The 27965-nt window shown below is 36.1% G+C and overlaps 1 protein-coding gene across 1 annotated transcript in view; it reads right to left on the bottom strand.

Moving 5' to 3' along the window:
- sv2ca (synaptic vesicle glycoprotein 2Ca) overlaps positions 1 to 27965 on the bottom strand; it is an 80075-nt gene that overhangs the window by 45111 nt on the left and 6999 nt on the right. Inside the window, exon 2 of the mRNA XM_056457018.1 lies at positions 22417 to 23082. Within this exon, the coding sequence (XP_056312993.1) occupies positions 22417 to 23002 (586 nt within the window). The 5' untranslated portion in view covers positions 23003 to 23082. The remainder of the gene's footprint in view (positions 1 to 22416; positions 23083 to 27965) is intronic.

Below are 27965 nucleotides of genomic sequence, written 5' to 3'. Positions count from 1 at the left end.
ACTTTGGGGAAAACTGGAGCACCCGAGAGGAAACCCACGCGAACACCGGGAGAACATGAAAACTACACACAGAAATGCCAACTGACCCAGCCGAGGCTCGAACCAGCGACCTTCTTGCTGTGAGACGACAGCACTACCTACTGCACCACTGTGTCACCGTCTTCAACTTTATTAACTTATTTAACAATGAAAGTATGAAAAATGCTGCATATGCAATTTAACTGGTTCAATGCAATATCCACTGAAACAGAAATGCTGAAACTCAAACTAATGAAGTTTCATTTGTCATTTAAGTGGCAATTTTATTTAATATTTCATGGAATATTAAAATGGAGTCAAATGGAGTAAGTACTGTACACAGTAACATTAGTTTTAAAACTCTAATGTTTTAAAGGCAATTGCTTTGCTCAGATGGTTTCTTTGTTCTTATTGTGTTTTACAGTGTATGTATTAAAGACTCTTTGGCACAAAAAGGCACATCTCATCTTTGGCCCAACCTTAAAAACTGTCTGTCTGTGTTTAACATATTAAACCTACAGTCTATAATGCCATCAAAACAAGTGATACTGAGTAAATCTAAAGGTGCTGTACAGAATGTAAGCAGTTTAGTGATGACTGGGGCTTTTGCGGCAGCAGGAAATGTTGGTGTATGGAGGCCTGTAGGGGACACACGCTTACAGCCGATTATATTTTCTCAGCAGGGTCAAATGGGGTTGATTGTCAACTTAGAAACGCTGAGAAAAGCACACAGCTACTTCAACATCAAGAACAACAGATGCTGAGAAAAGCAATACACAGCAACAAAATGGCAGGAGAGTAATCTGTTTTCTTGTGCACAACTGCACGTACAGAAATATAATATGCATAAGTATTATAATTACTTTAAAGTGCTGTGATTACCTGCGACAGTGTGTCACAGGCAATGCAGACAGTGTGGTTCTTAAAGGCTACGGCAGTTCAACTAACAAAAAAAGTAATATTAAAAATCTTACACTTCATAAGCAATATTGCAAATGACTTTGTATGATCTTTGCTCTGAAAACAGTCCCCGACAAACTTAATGCAGAATCATAATAGCATCTGAAATAGTGTATTGCATAATTAACACTACATTTGGTTTGAAACATACTTTGCAACTCTTAAAGAGGTTACGAGAAATCAAAGTGTACTCAATCTTTTGTCATATAAGATGTCATTGATTTATTAAAAAAAAAAACATCCTGTAATGGCTCTTTCCTTCTGAGTGGTACGGTTTGTAAAGTACTATACTGTACGGCTTGCATTTAATTCCATTTCCACTGCCTGAAGTACCAAAATAGCAAACTGCATTGTATTGCTTTTTTGGGAACAATTTGCTATGGTAACTAGCAAACAATTCCTCCCCCTCTATTTGAAATGAATGGGGTAACCTGGGGTCTGTTCTTTGTACCTCAATTAAACTATATAAAATGATTTGACAGATCCTGGATTCTTTTAATCTTGATATCTGATCTCTAATATGATCTGGTTGAAGAACCAAATTAGCCAAATTGTCTGAATGAACTGATCTGAGATTGCTGCTTGTGTTGTGAAGGACTCATCTATTGATTCTCGAAATTATGATCAGCAATGCAATGATTGTCCGACAGCACAGCAGCATAATGACATCATTTGTTTAATATTCAGTTATTCATCTGAGCAAAATTACATACAATTCGTAGTAAATGGTTTGTTAAATATAATACGCAGTAACTTTTATATTTGTTGTGGCCTGCAGGCTTTACTCTTTCATGTGTCAATAGTATTTAGCAATTTATCTGGTTGTATAATTAGAGAGAATTTTCTTTATTATATTAGGCCTATTCAAGTTTTTTTATTATGTGGAATAAGGAATAACTGGTTGTTTAAATAACTTTTCCATTAAAAAAAGGTATTTTGATATTGGTAAAGGTGTCTGCAACTTTTGCAAAACATCAAATCAGCAACATATACACTATAAAAAATGGCTGTTATTTTAACGGTAAAAAAAAACTGTAAAAATGCTACAGCAAAAATCTGTAACCTGGTTAACAGTGTGTTTCCTTAATATATACGGCGAATAACCGTAAATTGACTTTCCCAGAATTCCCTGCATGGCACATCACTTTTTATGCATTTTGTTGACATTACTATGGATTTTTTAGTTGTTTCCCCGTCAGTTATGGACATTAGAGATTTATGTTACATCTAATGTTGATAAACAATGTTGATTTCATGACTGTAATTTTATGTGTGTTACCATACTGGTGTTTAGTAGCTGTGTGAATGACACAGAGCACCTTCTATATATTGATACACTTTTCTGCTTGTGGGAAAGAGTTATTTGTGATGAGCATTGGTTCATTATGTAACTTTCTCATCACCACCTGCATATGACTGTGTTAACGTGTCTAACTGTGTAACAAAAGATGTGTAGATATTGGTCATTCAAAATACAGATATATTACCTCTATAAATTAATGAAATACTGTAGTTTACTGTAAAAATGAGAAATTACTTTTACAGTTTGTACTGTATTTTTAACGGTAAAATACTGGCAACTACAACTGCTGTTTTTTTACTGTACATTTTACGGATTTGTTTTTTACAGTGTACAGTAGTTGTCAAGATGTGTGCAGGAATCCCATAAACTATTGTTCCCTAAAAAATGTCTATTATCATACACAAATTGTCCCTTAAAATAGCATGTGTTTGTATCTAAAAAGTCCATATAAACAAATGTTCTCTTTAAACCCTCTTGGCAAGGACTAACCTTGAGTTTTTGTACTTCTTTTGTAGTTTTATTCATAATTTTTTTATTTATAATTTTTACAAACTTCTATTCTGCTATGACAACAACTCTCGGATGAGTTTTGAAGAACGAAACAATCCTGGATTGTGTCAAATTGTCAGAGAAGCATAGCATCAGTATTAATATCTCCTCTGAAGGCCAGAGGGCATTCTCAAACAGAAATTAAAGATACCAACAAAACAAAACAAAAAGAATTCCGACAGAGGGTTTGACTGCATTTAGCAATTCAACATAACTAAAAATAACATAATTTTAGACACTCGACTTGAGTTATGAAGTGAGTTTGGAGTAAATCCCTGTTATTAAATGTGGTATTTTTTATGCTTTTAGATGTAGCACAAAAACAAAGCCAAAAAGCGATGCAAATAGCTGTCAAACTGGATATTGCTTTCTTTCAATTTAGAATCACGCCAATTAAATAATAAACCACCACAGCCATATCAACCTGCAGCCCAAGACCGGTTACTCACTGAAGCTAAGCAGGGCTGGTCAGAACCTTGATGGGAAACCACATGGAAAAAACTAGGTTGCTGTTGGAAGTGGTGCTAGTGAGGGCAGCAGAGGGCGCTCAAGCTGCAATCTGTGTGAGTCCTAATGCCCCAGTAAAGTGAAAGGTATGCTATACTGTCAGTGAGCACCATCTTTCAAATGAGACATTCAAGCGAGGTCCTGACTCTCTGTGGTCATTAAAAATCCCATGGCACTTCTCGTAAAGAGTAGGGGTGTAACCCTGATGTCCTGGTTGAATTCCCTCCATCTGCCTTTACTGATCATGGTCTCCCAATCATCTCCATCCACAGAATTGACTTTATCTCTCCACTCCACCAATAGCTGGTGTGTGGTGAGCTCAGTGGCGCTGTTGTCCTGTGGCTGCCGTCGCATCATCCAAGTGGATGCTGCACACTGGTGGTGGAGTAGAGACCCCCCACTCAGGATTGTGAAGCACTTTCGGTGTATGGACATACACGATAAATGCGCTATATAAATATACATTACATAAATAATTTTTTGCATAGCTTGTCAGTAAACTGGCTCCATGCAGTGCACACTGCTTCATGTGAAAGCAGGTGCTGGAGATTTTCAGATGATGTGGAACAGATCCGTGTTTACTGACACAATTTGCATGAATATTGCCTTGAATTAATTGTGCAGCCCTACACTGCAAAATACTTCCTGCTGCATTAATTTAGTTGATTCAAATGAACTTTTCCAGTCATCTCAACTTAAGTCAATCAAACTGACTACAAATATTAATCCCAATTCTATTTTTGTACCCCGTCCCCTTGGCCCTCAAAACGAGTGTGAAGGGCTTCAAAATTTACCCCTAAGAAATGGGACAGCACTACAGCACCTGCACCTGAACTGTCATCATATGTCATCATGATCTCTTGCTTCATATGAGATCAGACGATCACGACTGCTGTAGTTATTCCAGTTGTGTTATTTTTTGGTTTTTATCTTCAGGAAATCACTGAAGGCATATATTGTGTTATCATAACCATATAATGTGGCAATAAGATCGTAACTATACTGTGCATTTACACAGTAGCCATATTCATCTATGTAAACACACCAAAAACAACATTAACATTATAGCAGACACTGTAAAAAGCTCATATTCAGTCACTAGACTTTTCAGGGTATTCAAGTGTCACAGAGTATCAGAATGTTGTGGGACTCCTATGCAGCAATTATGACAGGGATTATAGATCGCGAAATTTAGTGGTTTTTGTTTTACGCTAAAACCACTTTTTGTTTTTTTAAAGCATGACGGTAAAACACGAACGCGGTTTTCAAAAAAGCTCTTTAATCCAAAAACATTGAACAAAAGGACATTCCTAAAATAAGTGTGCTACACTTTAAGTAGAAGTTTCCCAGAAAGACCAGGTATAAACGGCTAGACAGGAAATAAAATATATATATTTTAGAATCCTAATAATCATTTTATAATTATTTAATAAAATAGTTCTTTAACTTAATTTGTTAAGAAAGCTTTAGAGTGGCTGGATCAGTGATGATAATTATTTTATTACAAGTCTGTAAGACTTATTTGAGTTGATATTTGGGTTATTTACTAAAATATATCATTTAAATCGTTCATGGAGCTGAGTGTAGTAAATAGTCTGTATAAAAAAAGGTTGAAAATAAACCTTTGCAAAATTTTATAACCAGATTATTTAACAAAAGATGATACTGCAGTAAAATATTTGTAGTCTTAAATAAGCATGATGTGTACAAGATAGAGACGGTATGAAAAGTGAATTGTTTGTTTTAAACATTTGAATCGGAAGTTGTCCAATAATAAACCCGAAACACACGTGGTTGTTGTCATGCGGTGAACTCGGCCAATCGTGTAATATTGGTGTCGTCATCAAAGCTCCTGCAGCCGCTCTTCAGTATGGAAGGCCATTGGGGCCAAAACGTCTGCAACAAACGCGTTTACACGTTATTACGTGTTAACACGTAATTTACGCGTTAACACGCAATTACGTGTTAACACGTAGGTACGTGTTAACACGTGATTTACGTGTTAACACGCAATTTACGTGTTAACACGTTTTTTTTAAACTAGTGTCATTTTTAAAGCACAATCATTTAATAATTTCTCCAACCTGCTCATTTTAAAATGTATAATGTCATTTCACTTGTCGATGAAATGTCAATGAACTGTAGTAGATATTTTGAATTATGAAAGGCTAAACATTTTCTGCAATGTTATGTTTGATGGCCGGGGACATTATAATTCTTGTCATTCAGCTGCTGAGATTTCTTTGAAAATGTGTCCAGAGAAATCAGTATGAGCTTTATTTGACAAGTGTGGGCAATCACACTAGAAATGTTTTGTGTGTTTTTTCAGGAGCACAGGATACATACAAATCAACACAAGGACACAGAATGACATAAGTGGATATAAAATAAACAATAAAACATTTTGGTTACAAAAATCATAAACAGTAAGGGTTGTGTATATGTATGACCATAAAAATAAACAGGTAACAACTGATCTAATAATTAAGATCTATAGAGATAAAGATGTGTAGAGATCTGAAGGTTGGGCAGGTGCACAGCAATAATCCTCTCCGCTGTCCTGACAGTCCGCTGCAGTCTTCTTATTTCTGATTTGGTGGCTGATCCGAACCAGACAGTAATTGAAGTTTTGTCAGATGAAGTGGCGGCAGATTGTGCATTCTCATACTATATGTAACAGGTCATTAATTACTAAACACATAAATGATTTAATGCAGAGTAGCCTATCTTGGTGAGGTTTATGTCTGCAAATAATGCACATATTGTAGAACAAACATTTTATAATTTATAATTTTGTGTTATACATTTATGCTTGTAATATATGTTAATTGTTTACAGAACTTTGGACTATGTACTTTTGTCTCTGTACTGGAAGCTCCAATCACCAAGACAAAATATTCTTGTGTGCAAACAACTGACAATAAATAATTGACAAGTTTCTATAAAACTATGTAATAACTAAGCTCCTTTCTGCCTTTTAAGAAAAAAACTAAATTATGATATACTAAATCAAAATTACAAGATAAAAAGTCGAAATAATGATTTAATAACTCAAAAATATGACTGAATAAATCTGTAGAAATTACATTATGACAATAGGTGGCGAAAAACAACCATCTAAATGTAGAACTTAATTCTCTAAAGATGATTAATCTAATAAAACAAAGTTTTTTAGAGAGTTATTAAATCTTTAACTGAAAATGTCATTTTTTCAAGCATGCAGTTTTCTTAAACAAGCTAATGAAATAACCTAAACTTAAACTAATGTTCCATGGTAATTTACTTGACAAGTACCTTTGCATTGTAGTGGGTAACACATGCAGTTGAAGTCAATGCAAAATGTTAATTTAAAATAATATATCCCACATTATCTTATATATATATAGTCATAGTAAGTCTTATAGTATATATATATATATATATATATATATATATATATATATATATATATATATATATATATATATATTCTCGATTGAGCAAGAGGGGCACCTCAGCCAATGAAGGCAAACGGGCAGTGGCTCTAGGCACCGGGCCACCCCCCTGTGCACACATATATATATATATATATATATATATATATATATATATATATATATATATATATATATATATATATATATATATATATATAAATATAAAATGTGTGTGTGTGTGTGTATATATGTCGATCAATTATTATGCAAACTTTAATACTTTTTTTAAAATATTAAGATGTTGTTAGCAATTTTATCTTGACAGACTGGCACAATTCAGCATGTAGACTCTCAAATTAAAAAAATAAATCACGCATTGCGGCCAGGCATGCACAGAGCATCTCCGTTCTCACAATGAGTTTCTGAGTTTTATCATCCAACCAAGTTCGTTCTTCCGAAGTAATCTGGGAACAAGGTCAGTGCTGCAAATAGATTGTAAAGCCTGGCTCATTCAAAGAGACCTGCGCAATGAATGATAATGTCATTAATAATCAAAACAGTATAAATCAGGCTTCTCTAAAACAGTAAATATTGCACATAAAATTTAAAAAATGGTGTTTTGGCGCTGAAGCATATAGCGGACTTGTGCACTTCAGATGGTATTCGCTCTTGTTTATTGTGTAGATAACGGAGAAAGAAAAAACACACATTACAATTAAGATACAAATTATATCAAATCAAATGTTTCAAAAAGATAATTTTCCAAGAAAAATACAAGTGTATGTTTTTGCTCCTGCCTATGAATGGATGATTTCTTTTGTTGTGTGGAAAATAAGGGTTTGATTAGTGCTCCACTGTAATTGTTGTGTCTCAAACCCCTGTCATATGTCTGCTACATTTTTAATTTCTCATTATTTTAAAGATTATGTCATGCACATCTGATTTTTCCTCATTCTGATGTGGTTTCATTTTCTCCTCACTTGCTGCAGGAGTTTTAAAATCCTAACCGATAATAAAATCTGGTTGCAGCGCACATGAGGCGAATCTTCTGCGATTTCATTATCTCAAAACTTAAATGTGCACACACTAGAAGATATGAAAACTGTGGCACAGCACACTACAAGATACTCTCAAGATTGTGCCTGATAGAGCACCTAATTGCAGAATAACTCTGCTTTTTATTTATTATAGGCTAGGTTACAAATATTTGACCATCTGCCAGAGTGAACAGCCTGCAGAATGAAAAATGCTGATTGGGGGAAAAAAAAAAAGCTTTTTACCTACTACCCTACTGTATAAAATTTTCTTTTTTATGTATAATGTTCTATTACTTAAAATTTTGTTAAAATGTATAGGTATAGTTTATATATAAAATGAGCCCTAGCTTATTCCGCTTTGATAATTATGCAAGGATAATATTGCATATTCGGTTTAGGCCTGGATAAATTATGTATTTTATAAAAGGATTGTTTATGGACTAAGCTAACAGTAATTCAAGCGAAAGGAGAGAGACCGAGTGAGCGCGCGAGAGGACTCATATCTCCTTGGTGACCAATCTTCATTGATTGCGGATTCCAGCAGTAAGCGCAGACTGTGAAGTTTTTCTTAAAATGTCGCAATGCACACAACATAATGAGTGACATATCAGAATTAAAAAGAGGATAAACTGTTGGTGTGCATCTCGCTGGCGTATCTGTGACCAAGACAGAACGTGTTTGTTTGAGATGATCAAGAGCCACGATATCCAGGGTAAATCACCAAATGAAGAAGAGCCACAGCCATCAGGAGGAACTTTGGATGCCAGAGGAATCTGTCTGAAATAAATGTCTTTGTGTAGTGAACAAGCATGAATAACATTCAAGTTTTAGAGTATTGGAATTCTCAGCTTCAACCTGCATGTTTTTCATGCTTGTTAACCATTTATTAATATGATTTACTATTACCATTAACAAAGCATTTGTGAGTGTAATTTATTGTAGTGTACACTCCAGCATTATCTAATGTTACATTTGCTCATTGTTTGTTCTTGTTACCACTAATGTGTTAATTAACACTGTAATCGACGTTAATAAGAGTTATCTTACATTTCTTTGTGTTTAAGGATCACTTTACTTCTGTTGTTTATGGGGACTTTTATTTTGACAAGAAATCCGATTTTCAGAGCTAAAAAGAAATGATAAGAGAACAGTATGTGCATTTCATGACGGTTTAACAGAGCTCGTACTAAAAAGGACGGTCACCAAGTTTATTCAGCAACCCCCCGAAAAGGCATACGGTTTGTTAATGTAGACTATTTCATTTAAATTATTTTCGCTAGTCTCTCTCTCTCTCTCTCTCGTATTTTTTTATCCTCGTATGAATACAGCCCAACGTTATTTTACAGTTAGATGACTGGTAAAGAAGCAGGCTATCGGAAATTGAAATAAGAAACTGTCTCAGCGCAATCTCTGCCTTATTCCTCGCTGCCAAATATGTTGAGCTCCTTTTAAAGGAAGTGGACCAGATGGCGTAGGCTCGACGTAGCCATTGTGTAACAAAACGATTGCGCGCATCACCACATTAATATTTACGAGAAGGATTACGAGCTGTTACGACAGACACAGTCATCGGGACACCACAGCTACGTTTTACTTGAATTATTCATGATGAAGTGACCGAAGCACTACGATGCGCTTACGGTGACCTTACCTCATCAACCAAGATCATGACGGGAGAGTAACGCACGCGGAAGTGCGTTAAGAAATACAAACCGAAAGCAGCAAGTATTGCTGCTGTTTAATGTCTGGTTCAGTTATATATCGAAGCTAGTTTCTGCCAGATACGGCAAAATCATGCTTTAGAAATAGAGATTATGATTTAGAAAAGTCTAAATTATTGGATAAAAATCAAAATTGGAGGTCCAAGGTGGAGGTGAATAATTAATCTAATGAAATCTTTATAGTAAATTGAATCTTTAACTGAAAATGAGATTTAAAATGTTAATTTCTATTATATAGTATAAAACATATACTTTCAAATAAATATCAGGACATACAAATATACCAATTAATCACACACACACACACACACACACACACACACACACACACACACACACACATATATATATATATAGATAGATAGATAGATAGATAGATAGATAGATAGATAGATAGATAGATAGATAGATAGATAGATAGATAGATATATTACAATTCTGTCTAAAGATGTCAAAGTGGCATAAAACAGTATATATAATGCACAAATATTTAATACTACTCCATATACAACAGGATGAGTCCATTTTTATGGTTGTCATGTTTTATGTTTTGTATTTGTTACAGCCAAAACATAATTTTATGTGTAAGCCTTGAATATTGTGTTGTGCTCCACCCTGATTTTCCACCTTTGACCTTTTCCAAAAATTTCACCCTTGTGCTCTCCCCAGCTCTCAGGTTAATTAGCTTCCAGCTGCTAATCATTATGAACCTGCCTGAGTCAGAGTGGTTTGGCTATAAACACTGCCTTCTGAAGCTATAGTGAGTTGAGGAACACTTCCTAGTTGGTATTTGTGATAGTGGTCACTAGTGGTTGTGGTAGTTGGATTAAGCCTTAAAGCCAAATTAATATTATTGTTCCTGCATGTCCATTACTATTTACTATTTTGTGTACTTAATTTGAGATTTACTTCCAAGTGTGACTAAAGGGTGAGTGCCTTATTTTGTATATCCTTTCACCTGTTCGTTTGAGAGGGGAAGCTCAGGGAAGTTTGTGTGTTTTTTTTTGTTTTTTTTTTTTTTGCATTAGGTAAGCTAGTCCTCTAAATTTAGCTGCTTTCTCTTTGTGGTTAGGCTATACTCCCTCAGCTTGACAACTACTTTCTATTAAATTTCCTATATTTCTAATAAAGATCTTATAAATAAAAATAATAAAATTTATTTTATTGAAATATTTTTCTCTCTTCTTAACCCTGTGCTGACTCTTCACTCTGGGGCTGAGGATTGAAGTGTGTTCTTCACATTTCTTTAATTCTAATTCAATATTTCTACCAAATTTTAGTCTGTTACATATTTTTGTCAAACGAGCTCCTTGATTTAAAAAAAATATATATATATAAACCTTTGAAGAGTACACTTGAAAACATGATTTATGGAAATTATTAAAACTGAATATTTTAGTAGTTTTCAGAAAATGTTTTTACATTTGAGTATAGAAGATTTAATTTGAAAAGATTTATTAATAAAAACATGTAACCTCTTCATATAACTTTTAAAATTTAAGACTGTTAAAAGATTGTCCATTTTACTGGCCACTCGATGGATGAAAACACAATGAAGCAATATAGTCTAACTCTTTATCTATCTATTTTTTTTTTTTTTTTTTTTTTTTTTTTGTGATTTACAGCGAACCTCTTCAAGACCGGACTTTCTGTATGAAATTTAGACTTGAAAGAAACTAGTTTATGAATACCTCCTCATGTAGAGGTGAATAAGTTGACAAGCTGAATTAAACTTGCTCAAACGCTGTTGCTGTCAAACATTGTTTACTTAACTTAGTCAGTTTAATGATGAAGGGATTGACCGACTATTTTACAATGCTCTCTTGTAAAAGTGTTTTATTTAGATATATTTGTGGCTGCTGTATTTTGAAGTTTATTTCGATACATGGAAAATGGATGTAGTTAGTATTATAAAATGCATTTCAATGTGATGCGGTGGCGCAGTATACTGTTGCCTCACACCAAGAAGGTTGCTGGTTCGAGCCTTGGCTGGGTCAGTTGGTATTTCTGTGTGGAGTTTGCATGTTCTCTCCTCGTTCGTGTGGGTTTTCTCTGGCTGCTCCAGTTTCTCCCACAAGTCCAAAGACATGCAGAACAGGTGAATTAGGTAGGCTAAATTGTCCATAGTATGGGTGTTTCCTAGTGATGGGTTGCAGCTGGAAGGGCATCCGCTGCGTAAAACATATGCTGGATAAGTTGGCAGTTCATCCTTCTGTGGTGACCCCTGGTTAATAAAGGGACTAAGCCGAAAAGAAAATGAATGAATTTCAATGTATTTTTTCCCATCCCTGCTCCTCCTGCTTGCGTGGGTTTCCTCCGGGTGCAAAGACATGCTGTATAGGTAAATTGGGTAAGCTAAATTGTCTGTAGTGAGTGTGTGTGAAGTGCTGGGCTTCAGCTGAAAGGGCATCCGTTGTGTAAAACGTTCTGAATGAGTTGGCGATTCATTCACCTGTGGTAAACCCAAATTGCTAAAGGGACTAAGCTGAAAAGAAAATGAATATCGAAAAAATTGCCCCTTAGCCTATTTATATAACTATTACAAATATGTACATGTTATTAAACAATGTATTATATTTGATGTAAAATAAATGTATATTTTCACACAATTCTCAGTTAAAGATTCAATAACTATAATAATAATAAAAAAAAAAAAACTTTTTATAAAATCATCCTTGGAGAATTAAGTTCTACATTTAGATGGTGCTTTGTGGCCACCTATTGTTGTAATGTAATTTCTACAGATTTATTCAGTCATAATTTTGAGTTATTAAATCATAATTTCTGCTTTTTATCTTGTAATTTTGATCCAGTTAATCATAATTTGGGTTTTTCTTACCTCATTTGTTTACACACAAGAATATTTTGTCTTGGTGATTGGAGCTTCCAGTAGAGTAACAAAAAGTACATAGTGCAAAGTTCTGCAAACAATAAATATATATTACAAGCATGAATGTATAACACAAAATTATTAAGAAATAGAGTAATTTTATAAAATGTTTGTTCTACAATATGTGCATTATTTGCAGACATAAACCTCACCAAGATAGGCTACTCTGCATTAAATCATTTATGTGTTTAGTAATTAATGACCTGTTACATATAGTATGAGAATGCACAATCTGCCGCCACTTCATCTGACAAAACTTCAATTACTGTCTGGTTCGGATCAGCCACCAAATCAGAAATAAGAAGACTGCAGCTGACTGTCAGGACAGCGGAGAGGATTATTGCTGTGCACCTGCCCAACCTTCAGATCTCTACACATCTTTATCTCTATAGATCTTAATTATTAGATCAGTTGTTACCTGTTTATTTTTTATGGTCATACATATACACAACCCTTACTGTTTATGATTTTTGTAACCAAAATGTTTTATTGTTTATTTTATATCCACTTATGTCATTCTGTGTCCTTGTGTTGATTTGTATGTATCCTGTGCTCCTGAAAAAACACACAAAACATTTCTAGTGTGATTGCCCACACTTGTCAAATAAAGCTCATACTGATTTCTCTGGACACATTTTCAAAGAAATCTCAGCAGCTGAATGACAAGAATTATAATGTCCCCGGCCATCAAACATAACATTGCAGAAGATGTTTGGCCTTTCATTATACAAAATATCTACTACAGTTCATTGACTCCAAATCATTTATTGTGATTTAAGTGAAATGACATTATACATTTTAAAATGAGCAGGTTGGAGAAATTATTAAAAGGATAGTGCTTTAAAAATGACACTAGTTAAAAAAAAACGTGTTAACACGTAAATTGCGTGTTAACACGTAAATCGCGTGTTAACACGTACCTACGTGTTAACGCGTAATTGCGTGTTAACGCGAAAATTACGTGTTAACACGTAATAACGTGTAAACGCGTTTGTTGCAGACGTTTTGGCCCCAATGGCCTTCCATACTTCAGATGCAGCACGGTCTGAATCAGTCGTCTGATCTCGGAGCGATGTCGCGGTACTTTGATGCCACATGTGACAGTCATGTGGCGTTGACGCAGCATCAATCCGGACAAAATTTCTAAACCACCATGCACCGCTTCAAGACTTCGATCGATCTGAGCAGCGCTGCATGAAGTCGAACGCACCTATTGACTCACTCATACAATCAGCACTTTCTAAACCAGTCACTGTTTTAAAAAGGTTGAATAAATAATCTACTGATTGGATACTATCTTCAATTAATACCTTTCACTTTTTTCCACAGACCGTATGCAAGTGAAACCACATGCTAGTACAGAGATACAAAAACAATCAGTCCGTAATTACAAATACCATAATAACTACAGGTATTGTTACACCACTAACATCACCTTAGAAGATTAATTTTCAGTGTATTTCATTTATTCTAATGTCAGGGGTATCAGAAAAAGTACAAAAGTATTCTTTGCTTACAAAACCGGTGATGGAAATAATATGAAAAGTGAGGAATTGTACTGCTGTGGTTATTCTGCGGACCACGAGTTTACCGATATGAACATAACTTTTCTCTAAAAGTACATCGTATCAAAAGACAATACTTTGGTTTTTATTCTAATTGAGTTCTAACAAGCCCAAATAGCAAAGAGAAATAAATAAATGCATGTAAAAAAACACCTTTGGCCTTATAAGGTTAAAACATTATTTTATCCCATTTTATATCAATGACTACATGTACATGGACACCAGTAATCGAATTATTTGCCTTAATCTGAATAAGACAATAATATGATTAAGGTGTTTACATGAATTGCTTTTTTAATGTTCCTTTCATGATCCTGTTTTACATGTTATAGCACATAATTTGATTAACTTCATTGTGTCACCACTTTCTTCGAAGTTTCATGTAATTTCAGGTGTTTCATTTTTAATTTGTCAACGTTAACTGCAGTTTGGCACTTTCACTTTCATTCAGGAACATTTCATGCATGCCTCTGTGACAAACAAGATATTAGATGCAAGTATGAACTGCTGGAAGAGTATTGTTTTAATGAAATTTGATACAGCACGCCGTATGGGGAAAAAAAAAACTCCGCATTCCACGATGCAGGTGTCTGTGGTCCTTCACTGACTCTGTAGGTGCAGAGAATAGTGTCAAACGGCGCTGTGTATATAGACTTTCCTGTCGCAAAATGCATGAAAATCCTACATGACGGTAAAAGTTTAATCATAGTGTTTACATATCTGTACTGAGCTTCAATAACGCGACTAAAATCAGCATACTTCACATGTATTAATTCGATTTCTGTTTAGTTCGATTATGACCTTCATCAGATTAAATTAATTTAAAAATCACTGTAAACATGGTAGACTCTTTATCAGACTATTGCCTTAATCATATTAAAATCGGATTGTTGGGGTCCATGTAAACGTACCCATTGTTACCTTTTACAGGGTCAGGTTAATAATTTTAACAGTCAGTTACAATGACTGGAAGCAATGACATTTTGTCAGAAGGTAGAGTTACATTTTACTAAATGTTGCAATAATGTTAAACCAATAAACTTAATCTATAAGACCTTACAGAGACGGGAGACACCCATTCAAGCACTAAAGAAAGCTCAAGTGCTCGTTTATTTATTGTAGGGTTTCATAAGATGAATCACCACCATGCGGGCGATCACTCAGAAATGAAACGCAGTAAATTGTCTTTTTACTACCTGTTCTTTTGTTATTTTTCCATTGTCAGCCAGTCTTTATGAACTGTGCTTTAAAAACCATCTGTGTGGATAAAGTGACAAAGCCGAGATGATTACAGTAGTATGATTCATATTCTGTGGCAGAATATCTGGGCCATCGAACTGAAAAGAGAGTCTTAAAACGGAGAAATGAAAGAGAATAACAGAGAAAATATCAGCGGCAGGAAGCCGGAATTATTCTGAGCAAATGTTCTCTGTAAAACCGAGTATATACTATCTCTCTCTCTCTAACGCACACACATTGAGAGGCTGTGCAGGTCTTGTAATCTCTGCAGTGGGGAGATTTCACTGCAGTTTAGTCAAGCTCAGCGTCTTCTAGTCGCCAACGCACAAAAAGAAACAGATACTGCTATAATAAGAGAGGGAGAGAAACAGAAATGATCAGATGTAGCAGATTCAACAGCCACAGATTAATAGATGAAGATGGACTCCTGGAACTAAGCCAAAATGAATGGAAGACGCGTCACATGGCGGCTTCCAAACATCATCCATTACTGTAATTGTGCGATGCAGCAATTTCGCCATTGCCTTCTTTATACAGAATACTAAATGACTTTGGGGCATGATTGAAAGATTGTAATCAGGATGAATAGTTCGATAGTAGTGGTGTAATAAAGAAAGCCAGTAGACTGTGAAACTACACTGAACTCAATTGTCCTTTACATACAGCAGCAGAAAAAAACTGATCGCATAATGTCTGTGTGCGTGAACTAAGTCAATGGCAGCTTTGAATAATGTATGAAACGACAGACACAAGTGTATGTTAGTAATATTACAGACAAATTTAGTCCACTGCAGGCTTCTCCTTAAACTAAAGCTAATGCGATATTCTGAGTGTGTTCTCGCTGCAGCCTGTAGCATGATGACGTCTTGGATCAAGTCAATATGTAGTGGATGTGTATGCGTGAGTGTTTGTTGCTAGAAACGAGAATTACTTACAATTAGTTTTTAAATTACCTATTACATTGTGTGTTATTAACATTTACACCTACTTCAAACCTAAACCCAAACCTCACAGATATTAATGTCTACACCTACCCCAATCCTAACCCTAAACCCAATGTCCACTACATACTAGACCTGATCTAGTACAGTACATCAACAGTCAAAACTGTAGGGAGGACATCTTGAATATAACTCTGACCTGCGAAAATCGCATCACTTGACTGCGTGAGACCAATCGAGGATCAAAACATGACCTCTCTGGGCCGAAATTTAAAACATGGAGCAATCGCTCGCTTTTTTAATGTCTAATCATCTTGTTTAATCCTGCCCCTTTTCGCAGCGCCGCACGACAGAATTTCGCACACACAAAGCCCAGTGTGACCGTAGCTAAAGTCTGGTGCATTTTTTCTGCAATATAATATTGTAACTCACTGATTAATATCGTTTACATTAAATAATATTTTGCTGAGTGTTTTTTTAATTGTTTGACAGGTTGTCATGGATAAATCTGACTACCAGAACATGGAGGGAAGTTGAACCAATTATCAAAATTATTTGCTCAAATGATTTGTTCAAAACACCTGATTCATTCATGACAGAAGCACTGACTGAATGAAACTGACCCCCATATTCAGTGCTTGAGGGCGCAGCGTTTTATAGTCATGTCCGAAATCGTTTGGACTTGCACTGCAATAAATTCAATTCAAATCAATTCATCTTTATTTCTATAGCGCTTTTGCAATGTAGACTGTGTCAATTGAAACTGTGTCAGTCCAATTTTCAGAGTTAAATGTGAAATTATTTTACACTCAATGGCTAAAGAATTGCCTTAATGGCTATGTGCTCACATGCTGATATTAGGGGAAATGTCACTAATGCATTTGTGATATTATTTATTATTTTGTTTCATAATCTAATAGGCTTCTTTGTGCTATACATATTTTTGGACTCAATGTTTGTTTTTGTTTATTTTTAGCAATGGGTGTAACATTCTAGATGTTACATTTTTTAAAACAATTATTTCAATATTGTTGAATAAATATCAGTAAATGTTGTGAGCAAACTGCTCTTAAATTTGCATGCAAATCATAAAGATTTACTTAATAATCCAAAATATACAAAAAAGTATTCAGATTTTTCAAAAAGCTCAAAAAAGCCCCCTATATTCAGGCTCTCTTTAAACAGTTACAAACCACCAACCATTCCAGCATATGTTCTACACAGCGGATGCCCTTCCAGCTGCAAGCCAGTATTGGGAAACATGAACACACTCTCTCATTCACACATACTCATACACTGCAGACAATTTTAGCTTACTCAATTCACTTGTAGCGCATGTCTTTGGAGTGTGGGGGAAACCGGAGCACCCTGGAACACGGGGAGAACATGCAAACTCCAAACAGAAATGCCAACTGGCCCAGCCAGGACTCGAACCGGTGACCTTCTTGCTGTGAGGCGACAGTGCTAACTACTAAGCCACCGTGCCGCCCCTCGCAAAGAATTGCTGTCTCTGTTTTTTTTTTTAATTACAATATTTTTGCCATATGCACCCACTTGTATTTCTATGACTTAAAAATTATGCAGGTTTTGAATGACTTGAGGATTAGTAAATGATGACATCATCTGCATGGTCCTTAAGAGTATATTTACAGTGTGCAGGTTTGGTTTGATTAAAACAATTCTGGTGCAATTGTTCTATTATTGAGCTTTATGTGCATAAGTGTGAACACTGCTATATAAACCCTGGAACACACAAAGTTAACAAGACCTCTGAAAAGACTGACCTCAGTCAGCTGTGGTTCAATTGAAATATTAACACAACATAGCCATCTTAAAGACCCAAAAGCAGGATATGATATCACAAAAGTGTTCAGTGTTCAGGACAAAGTTTCTATTGATTGGAGCCATTTCAGTGCAGCACAAGCTTTAAGCTTTTTTTAGTAATTTAATTTTCACAAAAGGCTTTAGATTAATTAAAAAAAAAATTTCTGCAGAACAAAAGAGCTAACAGAACCAAACTACAGTATACCCTACAGTATGTGATCAGATTTAAAGATTCATTCATTTATTCATTAATTTTCCTTCAGCTTATTCTCTATTTCAGAGGTTGCCACTATCAACTATTCCCTCAAATGTTTTACGCAGCAGATGCCCTTTCAGTCACAACCCAGTATTGGAAAACACCCATACATACTCATTCAGACACACACTCATGCACAATGGCCAATTTAGTTTATTCAATTCACCTATACAGCATGTCTTTGGGGGAAACAGGAACACCCGGAGGAAACCCACATGAACACAGGAAGAACATGTAAACTCTACACAGAAACGGGACTCGAACCAGCAACTTTTTTGCTGTGAAGCGACAGTGCTAACCACTGAGCCACTGTGCCACCTTCAGATTTAGAGATGAATTCTGCAATGTGTAAATTTCACTTGCTACATTAGGACAGCAAATAGAAAAGACTCAATGTTTGAACACCAACAGGAGCTGCAGAAGGTTCTCATTCAGACGGGTGACACTGCAGCATCTCTGTACTAAATTACCACTGCACCACTGTGTCTGCTGGAGAGCAGCCATTACCTTATTCACCGAGAGATGTTCAGTGTTTAACATGACACAATTGGTCTGCTTTTAGACAGCAGGCTCAAAATATCTGCTTGAATTATGCATTGATCTCTGAATAAGACTTTTTGTATAGCGCAGATGCATTGCTGATCAAAAGTAACAGTACATAATTTAAAATGTATCAAATTTAAACTGCCCTTTAAATTTATACTTATCAAATTAATTTAAAAAATGGTTTCCAAATGATTTTACACTTTATATAGTGTAAACGGCAGATGTTCCTCTTAGCAGGATAAAAACCCAAATGTTATTGCTGATCAGTATCGGCCGATATGGCTTCAAGTGATCGGTAATCGCTGATCGGCCCCAAAAATCCTGATTGGAGCACCTCTACAAATCAGTAATTCTAAAAAGACACTTTACTTTAACAGAATTCTAATTAATAATATTTTTACAATATTACTGCCCTTTGATCGAATAGATGAAGCCATGTAAGACACATTAAATTAAGACATTAAGCAAATTGCAACCAACTCTTCCCAACCCTAAAATATATGATCAAACCTAAAACAATTCATCTTTGATCAAGTCTACTATATAAAAGCACCTATTTTAAAGCATTTCTAGATTTCTTTTGATCCCTGCAGTGTTTCAATCTAGCAGCAAATGCTTCAGCTGATGGCCATATCTGATCTCGGAGGCCAGTGGCTGCTCTGGCAGTCACGGCCGGCCACGTGCGATTATGTCTTAAAAGCCATTGACAGAGTAAGGACAAAGAGAAAGAGAGAGCATGAAAGAAAGGGAAGCAGAGCATGCCACGCAATGCCCTCAGGGCTCTCCAGATGAGTGCGTAAGTGAAGGAAAAGCAGGATTTAAAAAAAAAAGAAGAGAGAGAGAGATGCTCAGACTTGATTAAACTGATAAAACATATAAGAATGTCAATTGATATGACTATCAGTGACCTTAAACTAGGTCAAAGAGAACTGGTTGATTGTTTAAATAGCATATACTTGCTATTTCCAATTATAACAACAACAAAAAAATGTGAAAACTAATAAAATGTTAACTTTGATTGCAGTATGTGTCAACATACATCCTCAAACTTTGTCAAATGTGTAAAGATTAGTACAGAGTCTAAAAGATGTAAAGATTTCCAGTGAAAAGAAAAGATTTCCTTGCACTTGGCAAATTTTAACAGATTTTTACGTCTCTTACACTTCAAAAAGTTGGGATAAGATCAAAATAAGTGAAAAGGTGAAAATATCCAACTGAAACAGTTTTGGAATTACATTAGGGTTTAAAAAGAAGCAGCTCTTTGCAAACAAAACTGGATTCTTATCATTTTGTGCCAAAAGTCATAGGAGAATTGTCAAACAATTTAAAAATTACATTTCGCAATGCAAAATCGCAAATAATGTAGGTAAAAAAAAGAGAATCAGACATCTACGAGCATAAACTGTTGAAAAGCTGAAGTCTTATGTCAGATTTGGCCATTTTTTTTGACTGGAAAGTTGTAATAATGAGTAAGTCTATGCTGAATTTCAAAAAAAATAAAAAATAAAATAAAAAAGATTAAAAGGAAAAGTCAATGCAGCACCACTTTAAGGCCCCGATATTGTCAGGACTCTGCCACTTTGGTCTTGTTAATTCTTGTTATTGTGGCCAGTCCAGGCACTGGTCATGTTTTGTCAGTTTTTGTCTCTTGTTGTTGTTTGTAAGGTGTGGTCTCGAGTTGTCGCTAGCCAAGCTACAACATCCCTTGTGAAGCCAACATGGAAGTAACTGAAACTGCAATTAATATGCATTTACTAACATGAGCATTTGGAAGTATTTCCCGTTTTCCTCATGTTGAAAAACATCATAAAGGCTCGTACACACCTTGACGCTTTTTGTTTGCGTTTATCGTCAGCGTTTTTCGAGACACTTTTCCGAATTCAAACGATTTTCACTGGCGTCAAGCAGAAGAGTATGCAAAATCACTCCTTGATGTTAGATGGTGTTACAGAACTTTAAGCTTCTGACACAAGCTTGTAACACAGAAGAAGAAGAGAGAAAGTTAACTCGCTTGTTGTTAAAGTTACTGGCGACTCGAACAAGCATGGATGGTTCAAGTAGCAGCTCCAGCGATGAAAAAATGATTGTTTATCAGTGCAATAAGCAGCTCCACGTTCATATCGCCTCTGGGCATCTTCTTTAATGTGCGCTCGCATTGACAGTTTTGCGCTTGAGCCTTAAAGTGCTTTTTACTGTAACTTCAGCAGCTCCGTGCACAAACAAAACTGCCAATCTGATTGGTGGAGAAAGTTGTTTTTGTTGTCTTTTGTTTTATTTTTTTAACTCATGTCCTCTCTCCTTTCCCTCCCACCCACTGTAACAAACATACTTCAACTGAAATTGAAGAACAAACTGAAATAATATAATTTCAAACAAATTACAGCCAAAAATGAAGTTCGTTTGGAGTTACTTTCAGCAGAAACAGCTCACCAGAGTTTGTTTTGGCTCCAAAACATATTTGAGCTACCATTGGTTTGTGTCGATTACACAACCGCTAAGCATGGTAGGGAACTCCATTTCTTTGACGTGGTCAGACTGGAGAACAACATCCAACCAATAACAACAAGCCACATGAATACACTGGATTGAGTAGCAGAGCTGGTACAGATGTATCTGCACCTGCATGATTGCTCTGGAAAAAAATAAAGACTAAAGGGGGTTGTACACTGGATGTGCCACACGGCAACATGCCGTGTCAAAAGCAGCACCATGCAATTTAGAATTCTAAACACAGATTTCTATCAGGGTACGCATACTGGCACAGCAGCTGTACGCAGCGCCCAGCTACGACTCAGGACATTGTTCATAGTTCTGCTGCGCCACAGAGCGCCATCTGAATAGTTTTATTTTAAATAACATTTGAATGTGCGTGTCAGGTGTGCGATACTTTCAACTGTCATGTGCGCATTGTGGCGCAGCGCTAAGTGGCGCATCTGGTGTGCGACCTGCTTAAGAGGGAGTCACACTTGGGACAAGAAGCAGCACTATGTTGTGCCATCTTTTAAAGTTTTGTATGAGTGTATACACATTGGCAGCACATTTGAGTCAAATAGATGGCATAAGATTGAATAGAAAACTTCTATTGAATTGAATTATTAGATTGAATAGAAATATGATAAAACCAATTGCTTCTCGTCTGGTGTGCGCTGGTCTGGAGACCATCGGATTTCAGATGTTTAATGAAACTGTTCTTCTCTCGTTGTTATGTTAGAGGGTACATGCAAGAAGCCTAAATGAAACATTTACAACCCCACCTACTGCAATGAGGGGGTATTGTAGTGTTCGGAAAAAGAATAGCATCTCTCATACTTTTCAAACTTCTTTTTGCCCTTAAACATAGAATGAAAAAGATCTTCGTTTGAAGTGTATCAGGACTGTTGACTGCCTCTGTTGCACCTTTTTTGCAGTGTTACAGCCATCGAAATTAAAAATTGTTTATATTCTCAAAATAATATTTATTTGGTCACTGAAAACATAGGCCATTTTTCTTTGTGCTTTTTCAATTAAAAACTAGTTAAAGAGAATTAATAAATTGCATCTTATTTTCTTGCTTTATACAAAATTTTCCTGGAATTGGGGTTGTAGTTTAGATAAAAGCATCTATACCAAATCTATGATATCCATATCAACTTATATATGCTTACCCAGCCATCCAGAGCTTGAATCAGGCACACACATATCCGTCTCGGCACTGGGAAGAACGAAGCCCACAACAAAGACCTCCACGCCATCAGACATGAGTGCCAGCCCCAGCGTAAAGAAGAGCTGCCACTGAAACCTGCCATGTCCACACTCCTGAATGATGAGCTCGTACTGCTGCGCCAGCTCTTCCTCATCTGCCTGTCTCTCATTCTCCAGCTCTCTCCGGTCCTTCAGGCCATCAGCCAGTGGCTGTCCCAGAGCCACTTGCCCATCTCGGGCTTTCGCATCAGATGGGATCCCCTGGTACTCCCCTTCGTATATCTCATCCTCATCATCGTGGCCCTCAGTGGCATCGCTGGATCCCTCTTCATCATTAGCATGGTGGCTGGTGTAGTTGCCATCTGGCTGGCTGTAGTACTCGTCGTCTTCATCCTGGAAGCGCTGGTAGGCTCGATTTTGGGAGTATTCATCTGAGGCTCGATCCACAACTTTGTTGACTTTCTTGACGGCTTGTCTTTTGGCCACCTTAGCAATGTCTCTAGCTCCCTTCATGAGGGAAGACGGGTCCTGTGGAGCGGTTTCATCCATGATTTTTAAAAGGGAAAAAAAGGGAAGAGGTCTGCCGTCACCACTGAAGAAGAGCTTTTGTCTTTATGGCACTCATGAGGCTGCGAAAACAGAGGTTATACAAAGAGGTTATTAAACACACACAAATCATCACATAAAAATGTAACTATAAAGTACAATAACTTGCTCCAGGATCTATCGGAGCCTGGTTAATGTTTAGGGATGAAAATCGTCTAATTTTCCATAGCTATTTATAGTCATTGTTAAAGGGCACCTATTGTATCCCTTTTTCCAGATTTAATATAAGTCTTTTGTGTCTCCAGAATGTGCCTGTAAAGTTTCAGCTCAAAACACTTATCAGATTATTTATTATACCTCTCAGAATATTGGATTTTCTGCTCTGAACACAATGTAACTGTTTTTGTTGCTAGCTGTTTTTAATGCTAGTTCTCCCTGCCCATCGTTCCCATGTGCATCTTAATCTGGCTGAGTCAGAGAAACAGCACAGTGACAGACATGAAGGAAACAGATCTCACGCAACCTTTGTGAGACATACTACAGTAAGACCTTTCCCAATGATTATTTGATGGATTTGTTGTGGAGTTAATTTAAGAGTTTTGATGAGTCACACACAATGTCAATACAAAGTTCACGCACGCACACAGCCGACACACACTCAGTGCACGCATTTTACTTTGCACTGTTTTTGCACAGCAAATGTAACAGGATATACATTAATATCCACTGCTGTATGGATATCTGGAGGAAGCCCACGCAAACACTGGGAGAACATGCAAATTCCACACAGAAATGCCAACTGACCTAGCCGGGGCTCAAACCAGCCACCTTCTTGCTGTGAGGCGTCGTGCTACCCACTGTGCCACCATGGCACCCAAAAAATAGTTTAGTAAAGTTTATTTTCGCTTTCATTCAAAGGAATTTCAAATTATAGTCATGTGTTTGATTAAAGTAAGATTGTTTTTTTCTATATTACCAATGACAAATTGTCCAAAAAAAAAAAAAAAAACACATTAATTTGAGCATTTACAGTATGTTTTCCGTATACTACTGTTTGTGAGAATTAGGTTTAGTCAAAATACTCTAGATATTTTAACGTAAATAAAACTGCATATGGGTTCTGTCAGTTGTGGTGTGTTATTTAAAATTTATTACACGACTTGTAATTCTTTAGTCCACTTTTAACATAAATCATTCAATCCAACTCAACCCTTAGCTCGCTCAACATTTAAGGAGTTTAAAACATTTTACTAATTAAAGCTTGACTCTTCTGTAGTTACATTGCATATTAAAACTGCTGCTGTAACACGGTGTTGTCACTGTCACACAGACAAGGATGGTTCAAACACAGTGGATTGATCAACATAAGCAGGTAAGTGATATTCTTGGAAGAGCAGATGGAATGTTGTTCACAATGTACACAAGGAGCTTCATAAAAGCATCAGAGTTATGGAGTCACTTCCCTTAATCACAGCTTGTGCATCCACAGGTTTAGGAGAAACATTCATTGGAGAAGGGGAAACATCCACAGAAAAGGTGAGCCAGAGAGAAGAGAAGGTAAGGTAAATCATCTGACATCAATTCCAGGCACTGAATGACTGGAATCGAGGAGGCTTTATAGGGGACTGATTGCAGGTGCAGGTGTGTCGGATTAGAACTTCAGTGAGAGTGCTTGGGTGTGATGAGGGGTGGCAAGTGAAGGAGAGCGATGATTGGAGCTGAGGGAACGGGATGGGGAGGAAGACTGGTGATTGGAGCAGCTGGAACGAGCCGGGGGCTAATTTGGTATTAAAATTTGTTTAAAATAACATCACTGTACTGTCTAAAGTTCATATGTCTGTTCAAATCCCACTCACACAAAGAACAAAGTAATAAGGGCACAATTGCAGGCACAATTATATCTAGCTAGGGAGTTTTCAAGCGCTGCATAATATTATTGCACCTGATGCAGCCATGGTACAGCTACAGCAACAAAGTTTCTTGGTTATTACGCCAGAATGAGAGTTTAGTTCTTAGCCATGTTCGATTGAGAAAATAGCAACTCATCATTTTCCGTTGTTCATAATGTAGTACATAATGTAACTACACATTAGTCAAGTGGAGTGGAGTGTTCGTTTGAAAAATTATTACAGCTTAGATCAATGTTATGTGTTTAATTGTTTAGTTTTATGACAATTATCTGCGTAATAGGCGGGATAAGGCATATCAAGGCCTTTTTTATAAAGCCCTTCAGTCTTATGCAACAACCAATAAGCCTGTCAGATAAGATTTTATTCTGCAAGAATAACCACCTAGATGTACGTTATTCCTTACTTGTGGGAAATCCATATTATAATCAATACAACAAAAATCATTACTGCAGCAGTGTTAAATACAGAATGCAATTTAGCATTCTCTGCTTTTTCATTCACTTTGTCATTTGTCTCTTGAGGATTCTGGGTAATGTGGAGCACTAATTAAAACCTTCAAAAGCTTCCAGTGACTGACATCTGTGTCCACCCCACAAATTGTAATTTTCAACTTATCTGATTAGCTCACAGAGGTCATATAAACCCTCTGGGGGCAGGCGTGAGAATAGTGAATACCCCAGAAATATATTATTTAATTTGTGCCAAACACGACGATTTATGTTATCCAGGTTTAAAATGTTCCTAAGAGCATCTTTAGCATCAATTGAAGCAAATCTGACCTTTTGTTACATTTGATTAGGCGTACAGTAGAAATGGTGAGAAACTTAAAGGAATAGGTCCATGAAAGGATAGTTCCATGAAAATTAAAATGTATTTACAATTTATTTGCTCTCAAGTGGTTCTAAACCTTTATGACTTTATTTTTTCAGTTTAGATATTTTGAAAAGAAATCTGGAAACCAGTAGACATTGACATCCATAGTAGAAAAACTAAATTAGACAGGCTACCAGCTTTCAGCATTCTTCAGAATATCTTCTTTTGTTTTTTAAAGGTGCAGTACGTAAGTTTGACACCCAGTGGTTGAACTAGGTATTGCATTCCTGGATCAAAACAAACACAAGCGCAGTTTTCCAGATTAAGAACCATCAGGAGCGAGTGACTATCAAGCCTAAGCGCTGATTTAAGTTAAGTTCTAAATAAAAGCAATGCGATAGAAGGAATATTTTCCATATTAAAAGGACTTTTTGTTCTAACAAACACCTCGAAGTGATATTTTAGAAACGGAATCTATTTCTTATAGGTGAACAACAGAAAACTGCCAATGATCACCTGAGGTACACCTCATGTGCTTTATTTAGTGTTAAATGCTAACAATGTGAGTTTCAATGTCATTTTACATGACAATTATAGCCATACTACTGAAATCAGCAGCAGATAGTTCAGATCTTGAAAATAAAATAAACCATTTGAAATTGAACTTTAGAACTGCGAAATAATGCAAACCAACACATATCAGTGATTCAGCATCTACATTTAATAATGTCAAAGAGGTTTAATATGTATTAATTAGATTGTAGATCTTACCATTTCATGAGTGAGTGCGTATTCTGTGCTTCTGTATTTAAATTTCTGTCATGTTTCGCCAAATTGCTTGACACTGTAGCATGTTGTTGGGACACAGGGTTACAATTTAACGAGCTCACCTAATGTTTACGTTACTAATATTTATATTATTTGCTAATTAATAACCTCATGTGGAACTCTGAATCTGCGTCTCGTTTCGAAGTCTGCTACTGTTAACCGGAGGTCGCATTTCGGTCACGGATGCATGCTCTGAGAGCCTTTCCTAATGAATGAATGAAATATGTGGTTTTCCACAAAGGCAATCCAGGGTGCTGTAATATAATTGGCTAAACTGGCAGTGGGCGGGTTAAAAGAACCAAGACAAAGACAGCTTTCCGGCATGTAAAGTACATTTTCAAATCAGAATGTCTGACTTCAGCATTGTTTTTTAGATAAACAAGAATGTTCACTTGCCATTTTTCTTAAATATCTGCAAAAATATTATGGATCAAGGGTGAGTAAATGATGACAGAATCTTCATTTTTGGGTAAACTGTCACTTTAAACATTTATAGGATAAATAAATAAATAAATAAATAAATAAATAAATAAATAAATACATTTTGAACAAGACCCCTTTACAGTCTGCAATATCGTTCAATTTTGTAAACAAAATGACTTATGAAACGGCATGTAATCGTAACTCCTCCATCCTCTGATCTTAAGAATGAGTCTATGAGACTTTACAACATCTAATGGATAAAAAGGGAGGCTTGTTTCACTTCCATTGTGTTCACATGCCGTTGGGAAGCTGAGTGCTCAGGCTGCGGAGTAATCCATTATTGGCCGACTCAATGGATGTGGACCATGTGTCTGTCTGAGAGCTCTGACGGCCCCAGTGAACTGCATGATTGGCCCCTCGGTCCAGAAGCAGCACTTCCCCCAAACTACCTGCGTAATGTGGAGCGATGCTAACAAACGATAGACGGCAGAACATCATGGAGATCATCAGATTATTTAGAAATGGAAAATGTGAATTCTGAAAAAGTACAACCACACTGAATAATGTGATTAGTTAACTTTACTTAAAAAAGTAACTCATTGCCTTATAATTATTAGGTAAACAAACTACACTTGAGAGCAAAATTATTAGCCCTCCTGTTTTTTTTCTTTTTCAAATAATTCCCAAATTATGTGACTTTTTTAGTAATTCAGTTTTTCTTTCCAAAAATGAAAATATTTAATTTTTACAATCAGACAGAAAAATACTGACAGCTATTACCCCATATATATATATATATATCCCCCATCCCCCCACCCCATTATATGCACATCAGGAAACACAGAATAACTGTAGTTTAGAGCTATTTGGTAAATTACATTTAAATTTGACATTCGTAGTATCAGATGAGGCTTAAATGTCCAATATGTCTTGACGTCGCATATTTATTGATTATCCACACCTTCAAAAAGTCCAGTTTAGCATGGTTGATC

The sequence above is a fragment of the Danio aesculapii genome, chromosome 5, assembly GCF_903798145.1.
Source record: "Danio aesculapii chromosome 5, fDanAes4.1, whole genome shotgun sequence".
Lineage (NCBI taxonomy): Eukaryota > Metazoa > Chordata > Actinopteri > Cypriniformes > Danionidae > Danio > Danio aesculapii.
This window is presented reverse-complemented; position numbering and strand designations above follow the sequence as displayed.